This window comes from Scyliorhinus torazame, chromosome 17 (genome assembly GCF_047496885.1).
Source record: "Scyliorhinus torazame isolate Kashiwa2021f chromosome 17, sScyTor2.1, whole genome shotgun sequence".
Taxonomy (NCBI): domain Eukaryota; kingdom Metazoa; phylum Chordata; class Chondrichthyes; order Carcharhiniformes; family Scyliorhinidae; genus Scyliorhinus; species Scyliorhinus torazame.
This window is the reverse complement of record NC_092723.1, coordinates 126,796,604-126,816,935: the sequence shown is the minus strand read 5'-3', so window position 1 is coordinate 126,816,935 and position 20,332 is coordinate 126,796,604. Positions and strand designations below refer to the sequence as shown.

The 20,332-nt window shown below is 47.0% G+C and overlaps 1 protein-coding gene across 1 annotated transcript; it reads left to right on the top strand.

The window, feature by feature from the left end:
• The first annotated feature begins 4,168 nt into the window (after positions 1 to 4,168).
• LOC140394129 (ATP-sensitive inward rectifier potassium channel 12) lies at positions 4,169 to 7,804 on the top strand. Its single transcript, XM_072481005.1, has one exon. The coding sequence runs from the start codon at positions 4,204 to 4,206 to the stop codon at positions 5,509 to 5,511; it is 1,308 nt and encodes a 435-aa protein (XP_072337106.1). The 5' UTR covers positions 4,169 to 4,203; the 3' UTR covers positions 5,512 to 7,804.
• The last annotated feature ends 12,528 nt before the right edge of the window (positions 7,805 to 20,332 follow it).

Sequence of the window (20,332 nt, the reverse complement as noted above, 5' to 3'; positions counted from 1 at the left end):
GCGTGGCGGGACTTGAGCGGCGCCCGGGCGATTCTCCCACCCGGCATGGGGGGGGGGGGGGAGAATTCCGCCCTCTAGCTTTGTGTAATCAGCAAAGCCATATCTGTCAGGTATTTAAGTCCATGGTGTTAGGTCAGGATCTGGGCGGTTCATAATAAGATTAGGTCAACAACACAGAACTGCTGTGATATGATGCAATTTTGGTGAATCATTTAAATGTAGTCAGTGTCAGAAATATGGCAACTGGGGCAGCACGGTGGCGCAGTGGGTTAGCCCTGCAGCCTCACGGCGCCGCGGTCCCAGGTTCGATCCTGGCTCTGGGTCACTGTCCATGTGGAGTTTGCACATTCTCCCTGTGTTTGCGTGGGTTTCACCCCCACAACCCAAAGATGTGCAGGTTAGGTGGATTGGCCACGCTAAATTGCCCCATAATTGGAAAAAATGAATTGGGTACTCTAAATTTAAAAAAAAAAGAAATATGCCAACTGATTTGTGCATAGCAAGCTTCCACAACCAGTAATGTGTTAAGGACCAGGTAACCTGCTATTTTGCAATGGTGTTTGATGTGGGATTAATAGTGGCCAGGGCACCAGGAATAACTGTCCGACAAAATAGTGCCATGTGATCTTCTACATCCACCTGACTAGTCAGAGCTGACATATGACATCACCAACAGTGCCGCACTGCTCTGTACCACTGGATTGGATTCTGTGTGGAGTGGAGATCAAACACATCCTCCTGACTCAGAGGCACGTGTGCTACCTACTGAGTTGCAAATAACGTTTTAGGCTGTTGACGATTCTACAGTGTCACAATAAGTCAAGATCTACCCACAGTGTCAAATATGAAGTACGTTTGAACAATCCCCATTTGGCATCAGGCTTTGTTGAAGCTACGTCTGAGGGAAACCATTGCCACAGAGTTCAGTGAGCTTTGGTCCAAATTTAGCTGCATGACACTGAGTGATTGATGCAGACCTGAAGTGGAATAAGTTCCAATCCTTCAGCGCAATTGAGCACTACAACTCACAAAAAAATAAAGAATTGACAATGTATCTTTTTAGGAAAAAAAGATTAGATTTGCTCTCAAAATGCATTACTTTGCAAAGAACAGGTGACTCTTTTTTAAAAATAGAAACATATTCAGGAAGTAATGATGATTTGGAGCACTTGATTCATGGAAGCCGAAAATGGTAATTTAGAAAATGAAATGCTTGAAAATCAACTTTAAAGCTTGAAACCCTCTGGGGAGCACAATCTCAGTACAATAAAACATCTCGAAAGTGATTGTAAGAAATTGTTGCTGCTGTTGCATTGATAGATATTGGACCAAAAAAGAAATATTTATTGCCTTCAAAATAAATGAATTCTCAGCCCCTCACAGCGCAGGAATCAGAATGTACATATTGTTAACCTTTCTTAAATTACCGCACACAATGTTATTATGTAGTATTACACAACTTGTCACACAATATCATGGGACTCTGATGTGCATAGTGTACTGTTACTGCAGTTCTAGGTTATCATTGGTGCGCGACTGTCCCAAACCAGCTGATCAAATGCCAACATTTAGTTCTTTTAATAGATGGTGAAAGTGCATTCATGTTCATTTCTCTTTCTATCTTTTCCTCCCTCCAAGGAACATGGGAACGGAGGAACAAAAGTCATTCATTCAGCCCCTCGTTTCTGCTCCACCATTCAATCAGATCATGTTGGATCCATATCTCAATCTAATTTACCTGTCTTTGATCCCCTATTTCTTGATACCCTTACCCAGCAAATGTCTATCGATTGCAGTCTTGAAATCTTCACCGGGTAATAGATAGGCAACCCTGCTCCCAGGTCTCTGCCAAGATTCTTAGGGAATTAGACAGGGTAAATGTTGGGAGGATGTTTCCACTCATGGGAGAGCGTAGGACCAAATGGCATAGTCGCAGAATAAAGGGGGGTGCTCATTTAAGCCGGATTTGAGGAAGAATTTCTTCTCCACAAAGTGGTGAATCTTTGGAATTGTTTACCCCTGGAAGCTGTGGACATTTTCAAGGCTGAGATCGATAGGTTTCCAATCGGGGGATTATGGGTTTCAGAGAGAAGGCAGAAAAGCAGACTTAGTGAGTGCTGGATCACCCATGATCTTATTGAATGGCAGAGTAGGCTCGAGGGGCTGAATGGCCCACTCCCGTTCCTATTCCTCATGGTCTTATGGTTTTAATGGGATGTTTAGGCCTGATGCCAAGAGATGCACAGGAGGAGGAGTAAGGACTCCCCCATGGACTTTCCTTCCATTTCCATGTGGAAATGCCTGAGGTGACCAGTGTAACTTAGCAAAGCGTAGAATTATGGGCATCATTCTCCGCCGGCGGGAGTCTCCGTTCTGCCGGCACCCGGGGGTTTCCCGACGGCGTGGGGCTGCCCCACAATGGGAAACCCCATTGACCGGCCGGCGTTACGGAGACTCCCGCCGGCCGGTCAGCGCAGAAATGTGGCGGGGCGGGTAGGAGAATTTCGCCCCAAGTTCTTGTCCTGTCTCTTTGTTGTGGGATATGTCTCTCTGACTGAACTTCATAGGATCATACAGACCAATGGCAGCCAGTTGACCCATCGCACCTTTGTTGAATTTAGTATTTTTTGGAATTTTGGTTAAATTTAGGGGCAGCACGTTAGCATAGTGGTTAGCACAGTTGCTTTACAGCTCCAGGATCCAAGGTTCAATTCCCGGCTTGGGTCACTGTCTGTGCGGAGTCTGCACGTTCTCCCCGTGTCTGCGTGGGTTTCCTCCGGGGGCTCTGGTTTCCTCCCACCGTCCAAAGATGTGCAGGTTAGGTGGATTGGCCATGATAAATTACTCTTAGTTTCCAAAAAGTTAAAGTGGGGTTATGAGGATAGGGTGGAGGTGTGGGCTTGAGTAGGGTGCACTTTCCAAGGGCCAGTGCAGACACGATGGGTGAATGGCCTCCTTCTGCACTGTAAATTCTATGATTCTAACGCAGCTTAAATGTTTGGAGACACTGGATGCAAAATGATGCCATGAAATGAACTGCCCCATTCAACCTATTCTCAGTCTTTTATTGATCCACTGATAAAACAAACCAGTTTCAGACAGCTACTTTAGTGGAGATGCTTCGTGATTGCATATTGAAAAATGATATCTTATACCTATCCCCTTCCCAGTTCACGATCACTTAATTAAAACAACACAAGGGGTTTGGACATGCTAAATTCACCTTTTGTTTTTGGACTAAATGCGTATCCCACAGGGGGGAGTGCGGTGGCACAGTGGTTAGCACTGCTGCTGCCTCACGGCACTGAGGATCGGGTCCAGTACCGGACCCAGGTCATGGTGGATTGGCCATGATAAATTGCCCTTAGTGTCCAGAATTGCCCTTAGTGTTGTGTGGGGTTACTGGGTTATGGGGATAGGGTGGAGGTGTTGACCTTGGGTAGGGTGCTCTTTCCAAGAGCTGGTGCAGACTCGATGGGCCGAATGGCCTCCTTCTGCACTGTAAATTCTATGATAATCTATGATGTCCATTTTCAGCCTGGGTCCCACCCCCACAACCCAAAGATGTGCAGGGCAGGTGAATTGGCCATGCTAAATTGCCCCTTAATTGGAAAAAAAGAATTGGGTGCTCTTAAGTTTATAAAAAAAAATACGTATCTCGCAGACACGGGTAACACTCTGCTTACAAGCCTTCATCATGGCTGCCTATGGCTATGCTATAAGCGGGTTTGCGTGAGACTGTGGGGACTCCTGTCTTTTCCAGTTAACCCAATCCTGCAAGGGGATGGGGGAGGATAAACTGGCATCTGATTTAGTTGAGGACTCACGCGATGCAATGACACATGATTTGATTAAACGGCCGGAGCTGGCATCAAGGGGTTGACTAGCCTACTTCTGTTCCTAAGTTTGTAAAGAGATAACTCAATGCTGGTGACACAGGGCAGAACTTTGTTTTTGAGTGTGACATTTATATTTCTAAATATTGCACATTTTAACCATAATTATTTTTATTTCAGGGTGCTGCTGACAAGATACTGACAGGGCGAGCCAAGCTGCCTGGACTCACTCTACTTTGTTTACTTTCCCTTGGGGGGAGGGGGGGTTGGGGGGGTGGGTGGGGGGGGGGGAGGGGGGGTGGCTGGGGGCCTTGGCGGTTGGCAAACGGGGGCCCTCAGCTGAACAAATTCTGGTCTGCGGACAGGAATGACTGGCGCCTGTGACAACCACTACAGCATTGTATCCTCAGAAGAAGACGGGTTGAGGCTGACAACCATGCCAGGAATCAACGGCTATGGCAATGGGAAAATCCATACCAGGAGGAAGTGCCGCAGTCGCTTTGTCAAGAAGAACGGCCAGTGCAATGTGCAGTTTGCAAACATGCGTGACAAGCCCCAGCGGTATATTGCCGACATCTTCACGACTTGCGTGGACGTCCGCTGGCGGTACATGCTGCTGATTTTCTCGCTCGCTTTTGTCATTTCATGGTTGGCTTTTGGCTTGGCCTTCTGGCTTATTGCGCTGATACACGGAGACCTGGAGAACCCTGCCGGGGATGAGAACTTCATGCCCTGTGTTTTGCAGGTGAATGGATTCATTGCTGCCTTCCTGTTTTCCATCGAAACCCAAACAACTATCGGGTATGGTTTCCGCTGCGTGACGGAAGAGTGTCCATTGGCCATCTTCTTGGTGGTTTTCCAGTCCATTGTAGGTTGCATAATAGACTCGTTCATGATTGGTGCCATAATGGCTAAAATGGCACGGCCGAAGAAACGAGCCCAGACCTTACTTTTTAGTCATAACGCAGTAATAGCCATGAGGGATGGCAAACTCTCTCTAATGTGGCGGGTGGGAAATCTGAGGAAAAGTCACATAGTGGAAGCCCATGTTCGGGCTCAGTTAATCAAGCCCCGGATCACAGAGGAAGGAGAATATATACCCCTTGACCAAATTGACATTGACGTGGGTTTTGATAAAGGATACGATCGTATATTCTTAGTTTCCCCTATAACTATTCTCCACGAGATTGATGAGGAAAGCCCACTGTATGGTATTAGCAAGCAGGACCTAGAGATGGCAGATTTTGAAATTGTGGTCATCCTTGAAGGAATGGTGGAAGCTACGGCGATGACCACTCAAGCCCGCAGCTCGTATTTGGCAAGTGAAATTCTGTGGGGCCAGCGTTTCGAACCAGTGCTCTTTGAGGAAAAGGACCAGTACAAAGTGGACTACTCACATTTCCATAAAACCTACGAGGTGCCCACAACCCCTCGATGCAGCGCCAAGGAACTAATGGAAACCAAGTTTCTCGTTCCCAGCACAAACTCTTTCTGCTACGAGAACGAGTTGGCTTTCATGAGCCGAGATGAGGATGACGAGGGTGATGATGATGATGATGTTGACAGCAGGGTCCTGGATGACCCGAGTCCAAACAGCAGCCGGCACGAATTCGACCGATTACAGGCAACTTTAGCATTGGATCAAAGGTCTTACAGAAGGGAGTCTGAGATATGAACTTTGACTGTTTTAATGACCCTTTTGTCAAATGTAAGAAATGAGATACCAATCATCATGAGTGCCATAAAATATTTTAAAGCTTGCATAGATTTAGGAATTTGATTGTAATGGTGGAGGGAATTCTCACATACGAAGTCTATGATTGATAAGTGCAAAGCAACAGAATAAGTTAACATTCAACGTGAGTAAAGATAGAATTATCATTGTCAATTTTTAAAAGAGACTATGTAACATTGATAATTACCTTCCACTGGATTTCGACATTAATTTAGGTCAAGGAATTGGTTCCAGCAAGACATTAGATCAAGTATTTTAGTGATGTGTGCAACTGTGAACTTTCAGGAGAGTAATTCTAGAACAAATCCAGATATTTAGACTTGCGAATAGGCAATTACAACTTGTCGAACCAGATTTAATCCTCCTTCTGTGGTTTTCCTTTTCACCATTTGACATTTTGCTTTGAAAGAAGGGATCTTCGTACCAGCTGACAAATGAACAGAGGGCAGAGATGGGAACTCTGGAATGTGCCTCCAGTCAGCCACAGAGTGAATGTGGCTCTGTGTCAGCCAGCACAATTACCTGTGCACTTAACTGGTGTGAAGAGCTAGACATTGTATGAGGTGGAAATTACGCAAAGCTCCTAAGGCATACAAAAAAAAGACGTCATTTGCACTCGAAATGTCACATCAATGTCAGTCAGGCAGAATACATTTTTGTAGAAAAAAGTTCTTTATCTTTAAATACAAATTGCTTCACAAGATTATACTATTGTACAGACCCAGCTAGACTGAGTGCTATATATATAATGTACATGCCTAGCTAAGGAGAGTGCTGTTCCCATATATTTTATATATCGATATACACACACACACATACACTCACACATACACACTCGCATACATACAACACGCAATATGTACACTGTACAGTTGGGAGGAATGGTGTTATATATTGTATAGACCTAGCCTGGGTGAGTGCTATGGTTAATTACTATCAGGGAGTAATTGAAGGGGTAGGAATGTCTGCAGGGAAAGCACTTTTCCATTTTAGATGAAAATAAAAAGAATTCTGCAAGGATCCACTCCCAAATTGCAGCATCAATGGATGGGAGCCTAGGTTGGAGAATTGGCCATATACTTTAATAGCCTTATCTCAAACCTACATTCTCCTCTAACAAGGCCCTATTCTGCATGTGGAGGTCCACACAGAATTACTGCTGCAATGTTCAAACTAGAATTTTGATCGCTAGTTGTTTTTTACAAAAATGCCAAATTGTATGGAAATGCCCTCGGTATGGGTTCCTCTCCTCCAGGCCGCTTCAGTGATATTACCAGTGAGGTGAGCACCTTCACAAACTGGAACAACTTCACCAAGAGCCATGAAGACTTCAGAGATAATTCATGGTCATGGGCCCGGGGGTGGGAGTGGCTCTGAGAAACCACACCATCAGCTATAAGTACAAGTTTCCCAACAAGGTTTACACTGGGCTCCAGCGGAACAGACTAATGTTCTGATTCCCACCAATTTTCTTCTTTAAAATTGTTTTCAGGATTCTGACACCTCTAGCAAGGTCGACGCTCATTGCCCATCCCTTGTCACCCTTGTGAAGATGGGATGAACGACCTTCTTTCACTGCTGCAGTCTGCGTGGTGAAAGTGCTCCCACAGGGCTTCCTGTTGAGTCACTTGAGAACACTACAGGCCTTCTTGTAAAAATTATTAACTGAAAATTTGGTGAGTAATGTAGAGTTGAGAGAATACTTTAAGCTAAAGGTGCTCTCTCATGCCAGGACTTTCTTACCCCTTTAAGCTTTTTGTTGATTTTGGTGCACTCTTTAGCATTTGCAATGCCTTCTGGGAAGGCACTGTCTTTGACACCTGTTGTGTGAAATCCTTGTACCTACCATAGGGGTGTGATACCACTGGGATGTTTGTGGCTTATCTCACACTAGGTAACCATGGTGACAGTATCATCAGCTTCTCTGCTGCAGCCTTGCACCTGTAAGACTGAATTAATTGCTTTAACTATCTTCAATTGTGCTAGCCAATCTTCTTGTTTTGGACGTAGCTAATGAGCTTAACTTAATAGTCCCGTTATTTTGGCTTATCTCCTTCTCAATTTTTGCGATTTGTCTCAGCATAGAAGCTTGTGATTAAAAAAGGTATTTCTCTTAAAGGGATAAGGTGAACTTTGACCTCTGTAGAAGTCTTCCTCTTCACCCAGATTGTAAATGTAAAGAATGACTCTGGGTTCTGTTTTATTTTATTGGGTGATCAAAGAATTTATTAAATGAAAGAATTCTAATACAATTTTGAATTTGTCTTTTTTCAGTAATATTAGTCCATCAATGCTGTAACAAGAGACGATAGAAGAAATTGTTCAAACAGATTGCTTTACCAAATCTGAGAATAGCATCCTCAGTGCCTATCACTGTGTGTGATGGAGATGGAAAAGGCTGTAATCACAGCTCATCCAAAATAGAAGGAGCCCCACTTCCCTTCATCTACCAGAAAATCCAACTGATTCTTAAATTATTCCAAAAACCTTTGCCTCGACTACACTGCCTTGGGTCCGTGGGAGGTTATGCAGAGTTTCGGAACCTTTCTCTGGACCTCTGCAAGGATTTCTCAAATGGAGGTGTTCTCCATCATGTTCGCTTGCAACTGGCTTTTGTTCCAACTTGCAGAGCATCCGTAAATGTAAAGGCTGCTGTTTGGAAATATCTTGCATTGACCCAGTGCCCTTTTCACTCTAAGGCCATCCCCAAAAGTTTCAAAGACAATGAATCACATTCCAAGTATACTCTGTGTTTTGTAGAAAAATATGACATATAATAAAGTCCGATAACCAACAGTGAGACAAATGGAATATTTATCAGAATAGATTATTTGACCAAATCTGAGGGAATAATATTGAAGCAGTTCGAGTCTCTGATGGATGGAACTGTGGATTATTTTTATATGGATGAGCTAAGATCATGTTCACCTTGATCATCATATTGTTCAATGGACATTGAGGGTGGTCACTGTTATTCTTAGAGATTTGGGAATGTTGGGAAGAACTCCCCTGCTCTTCTTTGGGTAGCGCTGCGGAATCTTGTAGGTCTACTCATTCAGTAGACGCAGCTTTGATTCAATAACTCACTCGGAACTGCCTCAATACGGTACTGGAGTAGGGCCTGAAACCATAACCTGCTGACTCAGAAGCAAGGGAAGCATTAGTGGGTCATAGCAGGCATGCTGACCTCCAGAAGTTTCTCTATTGAACAGCCTCCCTCTTCCAATTATGCTCCATGGATCTTGGAAATTCAGATTGAAAGATTCAAAGTGAACAAATCGATAGAATAAAGGCATATTTAAACATAGGACTCAATTAGCTCAGTTGGCTAGAGTGCGATACAGAATGTCACCGATGGTGTGTGTTCAATATCCTTACTGGCTATGTTAGAGTATGAGGGCCTGCCTCCTCACCTTGCCTCACTCAAGATATATATAACCAATTGTCTCTCTCTAATGGAGAGAGATGCCTTTACGGTCTATGGCTAATTACCATATCTATAAGTCAATAGAGCAGCACAGACCAGGCACACAAAGATTCATAGAATTACAATGAGTGCAATTCATGATATTGGGACAGGCAGCAGAAAGGCAATGCATGAGATAGTCAATATAATCGTCAATGAAAGAGATCAGTATATAACTGGAAAAAAAATAACATCAAAACCAAACAGCAATTCAACATGGGATTCCGAGATATCAACAGTTTAAGCTTGGAATTCACTTATCTTGGATAATAAATTACTCAACATTTTCCCTTCAGGATTTATAGCATCCCAGTTGCTAACTCATTCACTTTAAACTGGTTAACACCTGCATTAAAATAACATGCAGTGGCTGGATTTTTTGGCCTCCGCCAACTTCACAGCCGTTTTGTGCAAAGTGACTCTAAGTTGCCATCCTGTGGAGCCCCCAAACCTCTCCAGGTTCGAGCACCAGAGCATGCCTTGACGCAGCTTGCCAATTGTGGGCGAGTGCGAGATCGATCTGCTCGTGCAGTCAGCAGGTCAGGTCAGGCCAGGCAGAGGCAGGGAGTGATTCTGATTCACCAGACCCCACAATAATGAAAGAAGGAAGGTTAGGGAACCTCTTCAGGATTGACTGCCTGAGATTCTCCAAATTAGGTCATTCACCGCCTGGTGAAAATGGTCTAAGGATCCTCATTTCAGCCTCCTGTGCTGAACTTGTTGTTCGTTCATTTAGAGACCCAGCCAAAAATTGCATTAGTCTGGCCTTTTCATTTCATTAATCCTCTTTAGGGGCTGCCAAGGTGTGCTCTCCAATTTATGGCAGCCGGTAGCAGCAGTTTCAAATCACTCTCAAGGATTTCTGCATGAGTACATAAGCCAATTTACTACCAATAAAGTCACTTTCAAACTAAGGAGATAAATTGAATTTCTTGACTTCATCCGTCCTTGCACTCACTCTTAGCTATTTATATAGTTCTAAATCTATGTTTATTGCAGATCTGCTTTGCTAGTTTTTTGAAGTGTTGTTTCACACTAGTGAAAAAAAATTAAAATGGTGACAGATTTGTCAAAGCTACATCTCCAGTCCGGTAAGTGCTACATGCTGCTATTCAGTCATCTCATGACTAATTGGCCAGTTACTTTACCCAGTTGGCATTATATTACTGACTTGCAGATAACCAGTGACAAACTGACTTGAGCGGGATTTTCCGATTGTTCCCGGCGGCGGGATCATCTGGGTTCCCTGGCGGCAGAGGGTGCTAACCATTGGAAACCCTGTTGACAGACACGGGATTCGAAGATCCCACTGCAGGCCAATCGGCGGCCACCTCCGCCACCCCAAAATGCACCATGGTGGGGGTGGGAGGGGGCATACAATTCTACCCTTGGTATACAAAATGGTTAGTACTGTATTGGGAACACAGGGACAGAAGTAGAGTATTCAGACCCTCAGACTTGTTCCACTAGTCTGTTAGACCGGATTGATTTGCATCTCAACTCCATTTACCCACCTTGGTTTCATATTCCATGACCCCCTTACCTCAAAAGAAATTCTATCAATCTCAGTCTCCAAATTCTCTGAGATTGTGACCCCCGTTGCCCAAGCCTGAATAACTTTTGAGGGAAAGATGAGATAAAAGGATTTGAGTCCGTTGGAAATTGTTGTTGAAATAACGTTGCTGAGTGCAATGCAGTTTGGGATGTCCTGCAGTGCGTGAGATACAATGAAGTTCCCTCCTTTCTTTCCTCCATCCAGCCTGCAAATCTTTGAAACTTCATCAGCAACCTGCTCAGGAGGGCAGATTTTTTTCTACTAATATTTAAACCTATCTAGGATTTTAGCACCGCTGAATCGAGCCCTACATAGGCCAACAGAATAACGTGGGTCTCACATCAGCCTCAATGGGTAGCAGCCTCACTTTGGCAGCTGAATATTAAGAATCCCTCCAGCTGCTAGTTTAGCAACAGGTTTTAAAACTTACTTCTTGGAATGTAGGATCGCTGCCAAGGCCAAAGTTTTTTGTCCATCCCTAGTTGACCTTGAGATTGTGGCGGCAATCCACCTTCTTGAGCCGCAGCAGTCTGCGTGCTAACGGTGCGGTAGATAGTATTAGGGGTTTGAAAATCACTAGGTTTAGCGCAACAATCATTTTTTAGTTTGAATTAATATGTTCTTAAGTATCTTCTAAAATTGATGGAAGCCGTTTCAATAAAAAAACAGCCTTAATCGTGAGACAATTAAAGAATAATTAATTCATTAATAGATATGTTAGTAAGGCTGGAAATGCATCTTGGAACAGAAACATAAATGGTTATAAATTTTATAATTACAAGTATATTATCAATACTTGATTATTGAACAAAGAATAAAGAACATTACAGCGCAGGAACAGCCCCTTCGGCCCACCAAGCCTATGCCGATCCAGATTCCTTATTTAGACCAACTACTTATTTCCCAATCGATCTGTATCCATCCATTCCCTGCTCGTTCATGTGTTTATCAAGATAGATCATAAACGTTGCTATGGTGCTGCCTTCACCATCTCTATGGCAACACGTTCCAGGCACCCACCACCCTTTGCTTCAAAAACGTTCCCTGCACATCACCCCTAAACCTTCCCCCTCTCACCTTGAACCTGTGCCCTCTTGTAATTGGGTCTTCCACCGTGGGAAAAAGCTTCTGACTATTCACCCTGTCTATACCTCTCGTAATCTTGTAGACCTCAATCAGGTCTCCCCTCAGCCTCCGTCTCTACAATGAAAACAATCTAGGTTTACTCACCTCCCCTCATAGCTAACACCCTCCAGACCAGGCAACAGCCTGGTAAACCTCCTTTGCACTCTCTCCAAAGCATCTATGTCCTTCTGGTAATGTGGTGACCAGAAGTGCACACAATATGCCAAATGTGGCCTAACTAAGGTTTTATACAACTGTAAATTACCTGCCAAATCTTGTACTCAATACCCCAGCCGATGAAGGCAAGCATGCCGTATGCCTTCTTGACCACCTTATCCACCTGCATTACCACTTTAATGGAACTATGGAGTTCCATGACTCAGATATCTGAATAGGCCCTCGTCTTAAGGGGCCTCATCTCCAAATGACAGACAGTTATGTTCACAAATTATTGGTTGACACTCAAGTCTACCTCAAGATAAGAGGTATAGTTTGAGAAGAAGCATTGTCTTAAAACTGAAACGAAATGAAATGTAAATCCGCTTATTGTCACAAGTAGGCTTCAAATGAAGTTAATGTGAAAAGCCCCTAGTCGCCACATTCCGGCGCCTAATCGGGGAGGCTGGTATGGGAACTGAACCGTGCTGCTGGCCTGCCTTGGTCTGCTTTCAAAGCCAGTGATTTAGCCTTGTGCTAAACAGCCCCAGGATACAACTGAGACAACGGGCGCGATTTCCCGGCCCTGTTGTGCTCTCGCTCAAGCGTAACGAGGCCGGTGAATAGCGGGAGAGGCTAAAAATGAGATCCGCGCCAGGTGCCAAACAGTTTGGAATGCAACCGGCCCGCTCCCGTAGACAAAATCAGGATCTTGGTATAGCGTGGCGAGAAACCAATTATCACCACTTAAGCCCCATTTCGATACAATCAACAAGAGCAACCCCATATCGAATGGCCTCCCGTCATTCAGCGGCCTCCCCAGCAAGTCCTCACTCTGGCGCCGATTAATACTCCCTTTGAAAAATGTGAACCTGATGGTAAGGCTTCTGTGGGGAGCCGAGAATGTGAGGAGTCATCTTTGCCCACAGAAAAGAGCCCGGGTGTGCTGGGCTTGCTGCCCCAGTGCTCGATAAGGGGTGGGGGACCTTCCGCAGGGGTGGGCCGACAAGGGAGGGTGGGGGTGGGAGACTCTGGGGTGCTACCGGAGGGGGCAATCGCTCGCGGCACCACTATGTCAACCCCCGGATCCCAACCCAATTCCGGGGGCAACCTTTGTCGCTGTCCTTACGCCCAACAGAGGACCCATAATCCCCACTGACTGCCGAGGCCTCTGACCGTGCAGCTGAAGGTTATCGGCAATAGGGAATTGGCAATCGTGGTTAAGTGAGCACATGACACATGCCAAGTGGATTCCCGTGGGTGGGTGAGCCATGGAGCATGTGGGAGTCATTGCCTAGCATCCCAATCACACCTTGATGCCTGGGCACTGCTTGAACACTGCAGGAGGCAAAATCACACAACTCTGCGCAGGCACCATCTGACACCCAGGGGTTGGGACACAGCTCCGGGGACATGTCAATGGCCAGATGGTGGGAGGAGGGGAGGCACGGGGGTGGGGGGGGGGGGGTGACTGGAGAGATTGGCAAAGGGTCTGGAGGTCAGCCCACATTGCAGAAGAAAGGGACAGAGGTATCATAATGGTTGGTTGTGCAAAAGGTTGTTTAATGTGCTGTACAATACCCCATTACCGATAGTGCCGCACCCCAACACCTTCCAGCCCCCAACCCCTCCCCACGCTCCACCTACACCCCCAACCCCTCCCCCCTACCCCGGTGTCCTCAGTGATCCTCCATGTGCCTGGCTCTCCTAGCTCTCCCACTACATCTTGGTGTTTCCCCAGGACACACATCTGAGGTGAAGGCAGCCGGCTCCTTAACTCATCCTATGGCCCTCGATGCTCCTGCTGAGCGTCCTCTGGGGGCTCTGGGGCCAGAGTGCCCCGGCTCACTTGTCAGTGACATATGCACAACCGTGCCACCCTGCCCCATGTGCTGCCTGAGAGGATTACAGCGAGATGGCTAGGGGATGGCTGAGCAAGCGCAGCTCAACGTTGTTGGGCTGGGGGGGGGGGGGGGGGGGGGGGGGGTGGGCTGGTGAGCGCGGACCCGGTGAATCAGCTGGCGAGGTGTTATTTGCAGCGAAAAGCCCGTGAGGCCTCCTTAAGTGGACCAATTAACATTGAATTCCGTTGCCGTTTTCGCTGGGCCGAGTTCCTGCTCGCTGCAACAGTTGGAAACTGTTCCGGAGAATCGGGCCCAACGTGTCGGGCTGAAAAGAAAACAATGGGCTAATTCTTATTTCATTATTGACAAGTTATAGACCAATTGGCTATTTCTCCAACAATTGGCTAAGATGGGATTTCAATATTTTGGGTAAGGATGAGCAGAGGCAGAGGAGAAGAAGAGAGGTGGGAGGAGAGTGATGTTGACGGAGAGGTGCTAGTAGGCAGGGAATTCCAGGATTTTGACCCAGCAGTAAAGGAACGAAAACGCAAGTTACAAATCGTGATGGTGCGTGACTTGGGAGGAAAACGTAGAAGCGATCTGGTTTCCTTGCACCTGATACCCATGTCCTTCTGGTGGTGGAGTTTGGAGGTTGGAGGTATGGTTTATTTCAACCCAGTTGCTATTGTTGAAAGAAGCATTGGCAAATTGCTGTGGTACATTCTGTAGGGGAGAGTACACAGCTCACTTATATTGTGCCAGTGTTGAAGGGAGTATAATGCTGGAGTGATTTGATTATATAAACAGAGACGATAAAGCCTTTAATGGCCATATTTCCAATGTTGTTCCAAACTCAAGGCTGTGGGGGCAGTCAGGGCGGGGAAGGAGGTGGGGTGGGCATTTTTCCAATTGCCGAGGATCTCCCCAGGTTAAAAATGACAGTAGTTCAACAGGTCACATTGCTATGGGAATGACCACATTATAAGGATAATATAAGGTTCCTATTTAAAACATCTACAGTTTCTTCACTGTGAAAAGCAGTAGATACATCCGAGGTGTCTTATACTACGTTCATTTCATTCAAGGTGGAACGTATTGTTCTAGATTTCTGAAATAAACTAGTATAGACAGTAAGCAGGTAAATTATGTATCATTTTCTTTCAGAGAATAACTCCTAGCTTTCCCCTCTTGCTCTCCTTCATCTCTCAATATGTCATCCCACCCACTCTCCCTCCCTCTACATTCTTACTGCCACAAAAGCCAAAAGCAAGAATCATTGCACCGTCTCCCACTTTCAATCACTGTTTCCCTGGAATTCTGCAGCATTCTGAAGCTTGGTACTTTCTTCCTCCTACAATATAAAGAAAACTTGTAGTTTCACAGCATGGTTTGCAACCTCAGGATGCCCCACAGTGTTTACCGGTCAGTGAAGTGTTGCAGGGAAACGCATCAACCAATTTGTTCTCACCAACAACCACGAGATCAGATAACCCGATTTAGTAATGTTGAACAATGTTGGCTCCATCACATTGTAATTATTGGAAATAAAAATACCTCAAAAATGTATTAATCGGGAGGTAGTATGATCAGATCTTTTAAGGGGCAATTAGGGATGAGCAACAACTGCTGACCTTGCTAATGACGCTCAAAGCTCATGAAGGAACAAAATAAACCAGTCACCCTTGCAAGGGTCAACGTTTCTTACATTTGTTCAACAGCCACTTTTGTGCACATTATAATTGCACTGATTGAAAAGAGGTCCATTGTTTGCAAAGCACTTTGGGACATGGTAAGCCCATGCTCTTTGCTATTTGAATGAACATTAAGTAAAACCCAAATCAAAGGAAGGAACCTATAAGCAACTGGCTGAGGTGCCTCTCTTGCAAGGTACATGGAGATGGAACTCACATGAATGGGAGTCAAAAGGAACTTTGGAATTAGGGCTGATGTGAAGGTGCCTTTCTGACATAGATGAGTGATGGCCACATTCAACCAACAACCTAGTAACGGGATGGGCCAAAACCTCACCATAATTTAAGAGACATTTGGATCCTGCGATGGGAAGGCTGTAGGTTCTTTGGGATAATTGACCAAAGATGGTGCCTTATTTACCGCATGACATTTTGAATGTTCTCACCAGGCCATGCTAATTCACTTTCTCCAATGATTCAGTGCCTTGAAAATTAATCTTCTCTTCATCCTACAATCTTGCATTTATGTAGCACGTAGTACACAAAATGTCCAAAGGTGCTTTACAGGATCGTTAGGGAACAAATCTGACAACAAGTCATGCAAGGAGACATTAGGTCAGAGAGAAAAAGACAGGTTTCTAAAACCACTAGCTTGGCAACCTCCACCACTATTCCTTGATTCACATCGCCTTCTCTCCGACTCTTTGTCACCTTAGTGAGCTCTGGCTCTGAAGCTGGGATCCCTCGGGAAAGCTGGAACATGCAGAATAGCACCTAATTCCAAGGCATGCTGCTCTCGTTCATGAATTCACACAGCACACGAGTTGACATTGTTGTGTAACTGTTGGAATTATTTTTCACAGTTCCACTGATTTGTTTCCACACACATTGAACCAAAGCAAGAAATAATTAACACATCCAAAAATAACAAACGTTTGTTGGGCAGCCTCACTGACAACATAAGACTTTAAGAAATGCTAACATTCATCATGGTGATGGGACACATATTCAGAAGGTCATTTGCCTTCAATGTCAACTCTGTTTCCCCAGCCATAGAAATTACCCATGTCTTTATTTGCTAATTTTACCATCTAGGTAGTTTTCTCTCTTCAAATAATATCAAGCTCAAGTTAAGTCTTTTGAATTAAATAATAATCTTTATTGTCACAAGTAGGCTTACATTAACACTGCAATGAAGTTACAGTGAAAATCCCCTAGTCGCCACACAACGGCTCCTTTTGGGGACACAGAGGGAGAATTCAGAATGTCCAATTCACCTAGCAAGCACATGCGGCGGGACTCGCGGGAGGAAACCAGAGCACCCGGAGGAAACCCAGGGGGAGTACGTGCAGACTCCGCACAGACAGTGACCCAAGCCGAGAATCGAACCCCGGTTCCTGGCACCGTGAATCAACAGTGCTAACCACTGTGCTACCGTGCCAATTCTAATGAGGTCAAGGTTGCTTAAATAGTTTATTTCACAGATTATGGCAACTCAGTTACCCCATTTTACATCTTATCATTTTCACTGTGAGCGTTTTATTCTTGTAGAATGAGAAAAGAGTCACAGCAAAGGAGGAGGCCATTGGCCCATTGTGTTCATTCTGGCTCTGTATAAGAGCTACGGAGTTAGTCCACACTACCAGCCTTTTCCTCGTAGCCCTGTGATTGTTTTCTCGTCAGATGTTTCTCCCTTTTGGAAGCTTCAGTTGACTCTCCCTCCGCCACATTCTCAAGCTGTGTACTCCACGTCCTAACCACTCGCTGCATAAAAAATGGCTTTTCCTCAGACTTCATGTCTGTCACCTTCAATCAGTGTCCCCTGGTTCCTGGCCCCTCTGCCAATGGGACCAGTTTCTCGTTATTCATTCTGCCTAGAATATTCCTGGGGCTGGATTCTCCGATTTCCAGGCTACGTCCTCACGCTGGCGTGGGAACAGTGGCTTTAATGACCGAAGATTCGGCGCAAAACGGTTACCGATCCTCTGTTTGGTGGGGGGCTAATAAGCAGGCAGCCTAGAGCACCTGGCTCTAGCTGTCAATACAGCCCGGAGAATTGCCGGGTCTGTGGCCGCGCATGCGCACAGCGGCGGCTTGCAACAGCCGCACCGTGCAACATGGTGCCCGCCACGCGTGTACCTGGCCTGACAAATAGTGCCTCCCTTTGGCCGGCTCGCAGCCTCCAGACCACCCCCTAACAGTGCCCCCAGCCCCTGCCAAAGGCCCCTCTACCCGCGGATCGGCTCTCTCCCGACTGTGGCGGCGTTGGACTGAGTCTGCAGCCGCCACGCTGAGGTCCTGACAAATAATAGCATGAGAGACCCACGCCGTCGGGAACTCTGCTGGTCGGGGGCGGAGGATCGGGGGGAGGTCCTGAGGCCGTCGCTATGCCGCTCCTGAGTATGCCGCTTTGGAGGGGGCGGAGCATCACGAAAGCGGTGCCGCCCCCGATTTCGGCGCAAACGTTGATTCTCCGGCCTTTTGGGGTCATCGACTGGAGAATCCCGCCCCTGGTTTTTAACACCTATATCAAATTTTAACCATCTCTGTTTGATGAGAACCGTTCCAGTTTCTCCAATATTGCTGTCATCCCCACAATTATTTTTGTGAATCCCCAATGGCTACACATCTTCCCGAAAGTCCGGTGCCCAGAATCAGACGCAAAACCCTATTCCATTTGACCAATGTTCTCCAAAGGCTCAGTCTAGCTGCTTGCTTTTGTATTCCATGGGCGCGATTCTCCACTCCTGCGCCGGTTGGGAGAATCGCCTGGGTCGCCAAAATTTCCCGGGACGCCGGTCCGACACCCTCCCGCGATTCTCCCAAGCGGCGGGAACGACCCGGTCGAGTTTTGCGGGCCGCAGGCCGGACAATCGCCGGAGTCACCCAAAATGGCGATTCTCCGGCACCCCCGCTATTCTCAGGCCCGGATGGGCCGAGCAGCCAGGCCAAAATGGCGGGTTCCCCCGGCGCCGTCCACACCTGGTCGCTGCCGTCGTGAGCGGTGCGTGAACGCTGGGGGGGGGCGGCCTGCGGAGGGGCGAGGGGGATCCTGCACCGGGGGGTACCTCAAATGTGCGGTGGCCCGCGATCGATGCCCACCGGTCGTCGGGCCGTCCTCTCTGAAGGAGGACCTCCTTCCTTCCGCGGCCCCGCAAGATCCGTCAGACATCTTCTTGCGGGGCGGACTTAGATAGGACGGCAACCACGCATGCGCGGATGACGCCCGTTATGCGGAGCCGGCCGCGTCATCTATGCGGCGCCGCCTGAACGCGGGTGAGAAGGCCTGGCGCGTGTTGATGATGCGGCCCCGATCCTGGCCCATTGTCAGGGCCTGAATCGTTCGGGATCGGGGCCGTTTCGCGCCGTCGTGAACCTCGACGGCGTTCACAACCTCGCGGCCACTTCAGCGCGGGAGTGGAGAATCCCGCCCCATGTTCCTATTTATAAATCCCAAGTTTATGCTCTATTAACCTGCTTTCTCAATCTGCACAGCCACCTGCTATGATTTTTGCACATATACTCCCAGGTTCCTCTTTTGCTGCACACCCTTGAGAATTGTATCCTTTATTTAATATTGGCCGCAATTTAACAGGACAAAAACAGAATCAAGTTTCAGGCGTGTTTATTGGGATGTTTCCGGGCGCAAGTACCCCGCTATTTAACGGCACTTTGCATTTTTTGGCCTCGGCAGGAATGCCCCATCGAGGCCGCACTTCAGTCACTTAGTTACAGAAGATGGCTCACGGATCGGGATGCCATTTTTAAATACCATCCCGATCTTTCGACCCCCCTTTCAGCCATCCTACCACTGCTTCGAGACCCCCCCTCCCCCCCCCCGCCCCTGCCCCCCCCCCCCCCCCCCCCCCACTGCACCCAATTTACCTTTTCGAGGGTTCTTGAGACCCCCTTCACCCCATCTCTAAGGGCAAGGAACCCTGACCCCGACCCCTGGCACGGGCAACCTGGCACCTCAGCACTGACTGCCTGGCAGCGCCCCTGCCAGCATGCGAGTGCCACCCTGGCACCCTGGCAGTGCCAAGCAGGTGCCCAGGTGCCAGAAGTGCCCAGGTGCCATCCTGCCCTGTCCCCGGTCACCCAGGAGTCTCCGAAGGCCTGGTAGACCTCCCAGGTGCCATCATTCCCAGTCCACGTTTATGTGGACCGTACTAAACGGGGCACTGGCAAGGTCTTCAAGGTGAGGCCATTAGGTAAGATGCGTTGGAAGAACCCACTGCAGACATATTTAAATGAGGCCTCTCAGGAAATTCAATGGCCTCGTCGCATCGCCAAGGAAGGCGGGACGAGGCCATTAAATCATGCCATTTGTCTCTCTTCGCTCTTCCCGCCAAAATTTATCACTTCACACTTCTCTGCATTCAACTTCACCTGCCACATGTTCGCTCATGCCACCAACCTCTCTGTGAACTCTAAAAGTCTATCACTATCCTCCTCATGGTTCACAACACTTCCGGGGGCGTATGCAAGTTTCAAACTGTGCACTGTCCACTCAAACCTACGTCATTAATGTGGAGCAAGAAAAGCCGTGATCTTTGTTTTTATAATTCAGAGTACCCAATTCATTTTTTCCAATTAAGGGGCAATTTAGCGTGGCCAATCCACCTACCCTGCACATCTTTGGGTTGTGGGGGCGAAACCCACGCAAACACGGGGAGAATGTGCAAACTCCACACGGACAGTGACCCAGAGCTGGCATCGAACCTGGGACCTCAGCGCCGTGAGACAGCAATGCTAACCACTGTGCTACCATGCTGCCCCGCAGTGATCTTAACATTGACCCGTAGAACCTCCACAGTGCAGGAGGAGGCTATTCAGTCCATTGAGCCTGCACCAATGCTCCAAAAGAGCACCCGATCTGGGTCCACTCCCCTGTGCTATCCCCACAACCCCATAGCCCAACCTA

Coding starts and splice junctions, on each gene's coding strand:
- LOC140394129 (XM_072481005.1), top strand. CDS start 4,204: ATGACTGGCGCCTGTGACAACCACTACAGCATTGTATCCTCAGAAGAA.